Raw genomic sequence first — 8,957 nt, 5'->3', positions numbered from 1 at the left:
ATTCTGCTTGTGACAGCCTTTCCTTGTGTGGGAATATAAATGTACGTGAAACAGAATTTAAGTTTCATTTCAGCTAACTGCAGTTCATTGCCTTCCTCGTGTGATAATGAAAGATATTGTACCCAAAGGAGAAATGTATAACATTAATAAACCTACGTTTTCTGTTTTCACTTTCCATTTAGTTTAATATGTAAAGTGTGAATTGATTTTTTTGTTCATGTTCTCAATCGCATGTCCCTTTCACTTACAGATGCTTGGGTGAGAACACATTTAACAAATTTAATAAGTTTTAAAGTTTAAAAAGAAATTTAAAAAATAAACCAAAACACGTGAAAAGTCACATCTTCATTGTACACAATGTGTATGTCAATAAATAAAACTTTGATTTTTTTTTTTTCATTTTCTTATTCTCTTGGTTGGTTGTAACGGTTTTGTGATAAGATCATGGTATTCTTAACTTTTAAACGGAAAACACGCAGAACAAAAACTAAAATTAACTGTCGCACCGTGTTCCGATACCATCACCGTGTTCTGATACGATGCACTTCATGACCGTCGTCGGATACCCAGGGTTGATTTCGTGTTCTAATCGTGATGAGTAGAAGACGAGACAAGCCGCGGGTATCAAGAGGATGCTTCATTACATGACTTGTAGAAACTCCCGACAGAATCCACCTCATATCTTTTATGGACAAGTACATAGGAAGATATATTAGCTGTAACGCTTTTTTCCTTAAACATTTCCAGAAACATCCTAGATGAAGAAATGCTGAGACCTAAGCAACTATTGGTACATTGTACGTACTTCTTGTCATTGTATACATTTATGTTTCCCAAACAAAGGTTGGGAACATATTGTGTTTACTCTGTTTCTTATTATTTTTACCATTTGTTTTTTGTCTAGAAGTGTTCTCAAAAACTAGACAAGGTATTGTATTGAAACCCTTTTTATTAAGTGCAATGACAATGCCAAAATTTTTGTCTGAACATGTATGCAAACGTGCATCCACATGCATTATATTTTTCGTGCATTGACTTTGGAATTGGTATGCTTTGTTTTTTAATGAAATTGTTTGGCATTTATATTGTATAAATGACTCTTAACTGATTGGCATGTTCGAAATCACCAATCTCCACGCACATGAACGTATGCCTCGTTATGATTGGATAATACTAAACCGTCTCTAACTCTCTCGTGAAAGAAGGGAATGCCAAGATATCCACTGCATAGGCACATGTACATATAGAAAAGGTACATAAAATTACATAAGATTTGAATGTGCAGTTCTTAAAATAACTATAAAAGGTGAATATAACGAACAGTGACCAATCTCATAACTCCTATAAGCAATACAAAGTGGAGAGTTGGGCAAACACGGACCCATGGATATACCATAGGTGGAGGCAGGTGCCTAGGAAGAAAGAGTAAGCATCCCATGTTGATCGGTCATACCTACTATGAGCCCTATATCCTGATCAGGTAAACGGAGTTATCCGTAGTCAAAATCAGTGTGCCAAGAACGGTCTAACAATCGGTACGAAACAAGTCAGACAGCATTTGACCCAATAAGTTGTATTCGCAAACTAGATTGGTGTAACGACCACAATAAGAAATTACAAATCGCTGACTTTAAACGAGACTGTTGAAACCCCATAACCATCAACTTGTTTATCAGTAGCCTGCCTCGATTGAAAAACTGATCATACGCAGAACAAGCTCTTACGTATCAAATCAGTCGGGAAATATAAACACTACATGCAGGTGATAATGGAATATTGCTACATAGATATGGGAGGTTGACGATGGAAAAGCTTTTTTTCCCAACAAAATCATTATATTTATGTTGTCAGTTTGCTCTGTTATTCTTTATTATATGCATATGCTATGGTCAAATTTACTTGCGTACATGAGCTATATTCTGATTGGAAAATTCTAAATACAAGTACGACTGAACTTTATAATAAATGATGGAAATAGTATCCAATTCAAACTGTAGATATGTGATGCATGTATGAATGACATGAACTAAAGTGCTGATTCATATTCATGTGTATGCATGTGTAATGGTTTTTTTTTTTATTTTGCCATAACTTTCAAATAAAGACTCAAATAAAAGGATTTTTTACTGCATGTTTATGATATGAATGCCTAACGAATGTTGTAAACAATAATTCCTTCATCAAATTTTCGTGCATGTTTGAAAACACGCATGCATTGTAATTTTAACATCTAAAATGGAGTATTGATCTCCATCATATACACATTTCAATGAAATAGTATTGGAATTTGTATTGCTGTTAATGCATTGAATCTACTGATTAGTGTCGTTTTCCACACTCACAACCACACTGTGTACAACTCCATGTTTGTGGGTGCGGAATAGTGATCTTAGTGAGTACGGACTTTGAGTCACTCAGGTGACCTATTGTCGTTGGTCTTCGCACGTCGTCTGTTAACAATTCTACATTCTTTACTTCTTGAAAGCTACAGGGCCAGTTGTTACCATTTTGTGGTGTGCAGCTTCTTTAGGATAAAAGGAATGTAAATTGTGAAAATTATTACATGTATCTTGGCCCCCAAATCTGCAACAATAAATGACAAACTTCTCGACTCCCATATATGTGTAAGGAAAACCAAAAGCATGATTAAGATGTCCTTGAAGCCCTTTACCAAAACTGTGAAATTCATGGCCTTATTCAGGGGTCAGTCGCTAGGGTGGGACAATTTTGGCCATTTAGTAAAGCTATGTTAAATCTTAGAAAATCTTCTCTACTCTCAGACATGTGTGAGAAAAACTAAATGCATGGTTATGATGTCCATGAAGAACTCTACCTAAGTTTGTGAAAATCAAGGCCCTGGATTAGAGGTTTCGTCCCTAGGATAGAAGGTTTCGGCCCTGGATTAGGGGTTTAGGCTCTAGGATGGGACCGATATGGCTCTCTAGTAAAAACGTAATCAATTCTTCCTTCTTTACTCCCAGACATGCAAGAGGAAAAACAAAATGCATGGTCTATGTAAAGGCTATGGTACTCAGGCGACTGTTAAGGCCTGCGGACCTCTTGTCTATAGAGTAAAATCTGACTGTCACCAAAAACAGTGAGTGCACTAGTGTGATTAATTTGAGTTCCTTTATTGCAATTTGGAACTTGGAGCAATATCCCCACTCGTTAGGCCAAAATAAGATTTGTGTGTTTCCTATTTCACTCCCCAAAAATTTAGACAGGGTAGGTGCATGTAGGTAAAACATTTTATTTCATTAAAACATTTCATTTGAAATCTTAGTTTTTGATATGCTTTCAATACAGGTCTATATACATTACAAATACTTTTCACACATTTTGATGATCAATTAATAGTGGTTAAAATGTAAATCATAGAAACTCGAATGTAAATTTTTTTCTTCCAAATTCAGGATTTCCATTTTCTTTTATTTACATGTATATTATCAATGAAATACTTAGGGTTGGCAGCAAAAGGGCAGGTAGAGTTGGGAAACCGGGTACATGTATATTTTATTTTGGCCTTATTAGAAATATGTATTTCATGCAAACAGTGACTGGTGTAAACACTCTACATTGTTTTTCAGTTGTATAAAAATGAGAGCCTCTTCGCATTTTGTTGTTATCATATTCTGGTCCTATTGCCCACTGCAGACTTTTTTTTTTATTTTGGTGTATGTTGAAGCTTTCTTTTCGGTATGTGTAACCAGAGTTTACTTTTCCTTCATGTCATCACCCTGCAGTTACTAGTAAAATCATCATAATTGAACTGACAGTCTAAATTAAAGTTCAAGCCTAAAAGTTAAATTTTATTCAGTAGATTTTGCAACTCATTGATACATGTATTCTTGTTTACAATGTTTTGAATATTTCAAAGTGTAAATACAGTTGAATATCTTTTCCATGACAATGACACAATTAGTGTAGCCCCAAAACAATTTCCTTTAATTTCTGAGATGATGTCAGATTTGAAATACGACTTGGAGCATCTTGACATCTTGATGGTATAAAAACATATCAAATAATTCTCTGATCAAAGTTGACTGCATTTATATACAAGGGGCATTGCAAATGAAAGAATGGTTACCAGGTATTTGTTATTAATGCAAAAATGGTTTAATATTAATCTCAAATCCAAATGAAACTTTCTTAAACTCATCACATTATGATTGGTTCATTCATTGCACCCTACCTTCACTGAAAGCTGTAACAACCCCCACCGCAAAGTCTAATGGACCTTTATTTATTAAAATAACTGCATTTAGCTCTACCCAAATGCATTATGGTTTCTAAATGACTCTGCAAATTCAGCTGGATTTCTTATTGGTAAGTATTCTCCAATGAGCATTGTTTCAGACATTCTTCCACAATCAATATATACATATGACCTGCAGCTTTTGATAACACTTGATGATGCATAATCAATGGATATCCTTGGCATCGACAACGCTAAACAACGTCTTACATGCATGAATTACAGATGGCGGTATATATATGAACACAGCTACTAAGATATTGTATCAAAGATGATGAGAAAATCATTGGCTCAATAGAATATCGAACTCAGGACACTTGCATTACTAGATAATCAGGCCAAAACATAATTCATGGACACTGGTGGAGCCCAAGTTAACAAAGACCTAGATATCACATGCCTTTTTTGTATGTACATTTAAGAAAGAGTGAAAACTTGATAATGGAAATCATGAAGTTTTTTCAGTTGAGAAAAAAAAAATGAAGAGGTTAATCGTTGACAGATAAACCATTTGTACATAAAAAACCAGTGACATTTTACAGTTATGGAACTCTGTCACTTGCCATTAACTCTTACATTAATATAGCATTAACTTCACACGTAGATGTAAACTGTCATTTAGATTTAATTCAGATTGCCACAACTGGGTCCTGGATTGTTAACATGGTAACTTTTGAAAATGCCTGATTATTAATCAATTTTCTGAGTAATTAAGATTACTTACGATACAGTTAGTCTGGGTCGGTAAAATAAGTTCTCTAAATAGCTATCACCATCATTAGCTGACTGATAGGGGAGCCTGAAGACACGAGACACATCTGGTACAAGCATTTCACCCGAGTTTTTTAATGTCCACGAGTCCCATGACCTACAAAACCAAATGAATATAAATGTTATTTGTCAATTTACCAACTCCTGATTTATACTCATGAATTCCATAACTTACAAAAGCAAAATGATATCGTAGGGGTGGGGGGTGGGTTGGTTAAGGATATTATTATGCTTATTTTTTTGCTAAGTGATACATGTAGTATTTTGTTTTACGCCCCATTTGAGAATCTTCCGAATTCACCAGCTGTAGGTGAAGTGCCACAATTTGCATGGGGCTTCTGGACATAGCAATGCAGGTTCTTTGCCAACACCAACCATGGCACAGGTCCTCCAGTTTTATAGTCATATCCAAAAGATCGGACTTTCACTTTTAAAGTCAAGTGCTTGAAAAGGGAAAAGCCACTATCTTTGTTATACATTTTATGCTTACATTGTGGCACCAAAATGAAACCTGGAGTCTCCCAGTTGTGCACCAAGCACCGTAACACTGGACTATTGCGACCAGCTAGGGACATCAGTAAGGACAGAACATATCGGCGTAATACCCATTACTCCATCCTTATACACAGTAAACTTTGATTTTATAAATGAATGATTTCTCAAACAAAACATAAACAAGAGCTCCATGGGTCGCAACACTCATCCGAGTTGCCATATGGCCCTGTTGTTCTTCACAGTATTCTTAAAAAGAATTTTCCCCTCATCTCAATGAAAAACATAGCTGTATGTGCTTATATCTTAAAAGAAATTCAAAACCAGAAAAGGCTACAGTCACAGTATGTTAATTTCATTGCAATTGTAATTTCATGCATGTATATATACATTGTACACATATAATATACCTCATCAATAATAGTGTGGGAAAAGGAGGGGGAAAAAATTGTATAATACATGAAAAAATAACGTACACTATTGTCATAAAAAACTGATATAATGTACCTTTTCTGGCAACATTTATCCATTGCTCCTTTCATCTGTGATTCGAACACGGAACGTTTGATAAGGAATGCTAGTCCTGGAAAATCCTCCATTCTGTTCACCCGTCCACGATCTCCAGACGTAGTTTCAAACCCTGAAGGATGACCCCATCATATTGTGATAACAATACATTGTAATTATTAGTAAGCAACGATGTGATTACTTGAATTATAACTGTAACTGTAGTTACTACTATCTACCTGTCAGAAGACAGCATAGCTCATTGGGAAATGTGACTTTCCATATTTCTCTTAGTTGAAAAGATATACATGTACATGTAGCAAAGGTCAAGGGTTTTGAAAAATAGGTTCAAGTCCACAGTCACTAAGTCAAAAGTCTTGGTACAAAATGAAAGACCTGGCTTTAAGGTCTATATATGTGAAATATTAAAGTTCTACCCCCTTGGTTTGAAAGATATAGCCACAGTTGAAGATTTTGAAAAGCAGGTCAATGTTCAAGGTCACTAAGTCAAAAGCCTTTAGTTAGTATTAAATGAAAGATCATGTCATGTGGAATCTATATTTCTATAATTTTTTTTCTCTGAAGATTCTTTGATACTATTCTTCTTTGATGTGTTATGTACACCTAATAAAGTGTAGTAAACACATTTTATAAACAAATATATACAAGTTAGTCTGAATAAGAAAGTTGATTCACTTGCTTCTAATAAATATTATGAGTAACCGATTATAATCTTTTTTTTCTATATCAGTCTAAACTTAATTCCAAAATACATTAATATTTCGGGGTAAAGTCTCCGCAGAAACCCCCTTATAATCTTTACCTAGGGTGCCAGGGGCCCCTCTGGATTAGATCTATATAGGCATAGACATACATATATAAAAATGTATACATATAGATATCTACATATACAAACACAAACATATATACATACTCATACTTATACAAATACACACACATATAATATATGCATCTGTTATATAACAAAATTCATTAACATGTTATAGCAAAAAAGGTTGTTATTTTTACGTAAAAAAACAACAACACAACAGTATATGTACATAAAGAAACTGAAACTGCCATATAAGGGGTTAACCATTCATGTGGAATCTATATGTAAAATATCTAAATCCATAGCCCTTAGTTCAAATGATATAGTCAAGGTTAAAATGTTTGAAGAGTAGGTCAAAGTCAAAGTCCAAGGCCACTAGGCTTGGTACAAAATGAAAAGTCTAGTAACGAGGCAGCTATGAGTGAAATATCAGAGCCGTATCCCCTTGTTTAAAAAGATATAGTCAACATTAAAGCTTCAGAAAAGTAGGTCAAAGTCCAAAATATACACATATAGGTAAGTATAGGTAAAAAACCTTGGTACCAATTGAAAGACCAGGTCATAAGAAATCTCTATGTGAAATATCAAAGCCCTATAAACCTTGATCAAAATATATCACAAAGTTCTTCGAATGTAGGTCAAAGTCCACAGTAAAGGTCACCAAGTCACAAGCCTTGGTAGCAAATAAAAGGCCTGGTCATGAGGTATCTACTGTATATGCAATATATCAAAAACCTTATCAATACCTCTTGGTTCAAAAGATATAGCCCAGGTTAAAGTTGCACCCTTAAAGTGCGACATCCATGCAGACACCTGGGTCATGAGAATAGCCCTCAGCATATTTGTCACGGCAAAACTAAATTAAAAATGTGATTATTTACATTTGTAACAGGAACCTTCTCGCTTTATCTTTCTTTCATCTCTTTGTGATGGAATTGCATATCACTTGGATGACAGACCCAGTGGGAGGGTTGTTCTCGTCATTTCTTTCTTAGTAATTATTATTTCCTTGTTGCATTTAGCAATTGGTACCAAGATCCTGACTGTGTATTAAATATGGTTCCTCAGGGACCTAATTCACAAACGCTCTCTTATTCACTTGATACGGCACAGATCTATAATGTAATGCATGAAATCTCAGGGGGATGAGGGGTGTTAAGTGCCTGTGCTGTATTCATCTCCTGATGAAAATCTTTTTCAGTTTAATTCAACAAGTGTGGTATCAATTTAAAGACTTACTGCAATAATTTTAAAAGCATACACAGGCTATTTCTCTTACCATTGTAATTGAACGCTGAAACACCGAACAGACTTTTGTCAGCCTCTAGGGCCGGCAGACACTGAGACATGAAGTTCAGGAAATCTGACTGAAGTATTATCTCTTCTTCAATCACAATCACATATTTCTGTTAAAGCAAAATGAAAATACAGTATTATATATTGTTATGACTGATCCAAGATATTTCCATGTAAATAAAAGATAGAGAAAAGAAGTAAAGAATTGGTGAATTTCATTGAAAGAATCATTTATGATTATCATATTGCAAAATTATACATGCATGAATTAGGATGTGTTGTGTTTATACAATGATATGCACTCAAGCGTGACCTTGACTGAAAGAATGATTTGACCTTGATTGAAAGAATAATTTGACCTTGACTGAAAGAATGATTTGACATTTCAGTGCACCAAGTGTCATGTATATATATTTCTTGTACAGTTAAAAAATGATGACCCATTTCAAAGTTTCAAATAAAGAGACAGCAAAAGGAAAAGACATATCAATCTTCAATATCGGGGGCATTAAAAAAGTTTCAAACAAGAGCTCTGCAATGAGTTTTCTATGAAGTCTCGTAGTAACCCTGATCTTTGAACCCCAAAATCAATAGGATTCTTCTTCTTTTGTAACAAATCTACATGTGTGAAGTACCGAAATCAATGGAGCAAAAAAAAGGTCTGCAGTGCTTCCACAAGCTTTTTCTATGAAGACATGTTGAAACTCTTGACCTTTTGACCCCAAAATTGATAAGGTTGTTCCTCATTTGATAACAAAACTACATGTGAAGTATCAAATCAATTAAGCAAAAAGTATGGTCTAC

General features: G+C 34.7%; 1 protein-coding gene across 2 annotated transcripts in view; it reads right to left on the bottom strand.

Annotated features, from left to right (window-relative positions):
• Positions 1–8,957, bottom strand: part of LOC130048312 (protein O-linked-mannose beta-1,2-N-acetylglucosaminyltransferase 1-like) — a 59,047-nt gene that overhangs the window by 13,437 nt on the left and 36,653 nt on the right. For both annotated transcript variants that reach the window (XM_056144898.1, XM_056144899.1), the window contains exons 21-23: positions 8,137–8,263; positions 6,026–6,158; positions 4,980–5,123 (exon numbers count right to left, since the gene is read on the bottom strand). In XM_056144898.1, coding sequence (XP_056000873.1) covers positions 4,980–5,123; positions 6,026–6,158; positions 8,137–8,263 — 404 coding nt within the window. The remainder of the gene's footprint in view (positions 1–4,979; positions 5,124–6,025; positions 6,159–8,136; positions 8,264–8,957) is intronic.

This window comes from Ostrea edulis, chromosome 7 (assembly GCF_947568905.1).
Source record: "Ostrea edulis chromosome 7, xbOstEdul1.1, whole genome shotgun sequence".
Taxonomy (NCBI): Eukaryota; Metazoa; Mollusca; class Bivalvia; order Ostreida; family Ostreidae; genus Ostrea; species Ostrea edulis.
The sequence above is the reverse complement of the archived record's forward strand: the minus strand, read 5'-3'. Positions and strand labels throughout refer to the sequence as shown.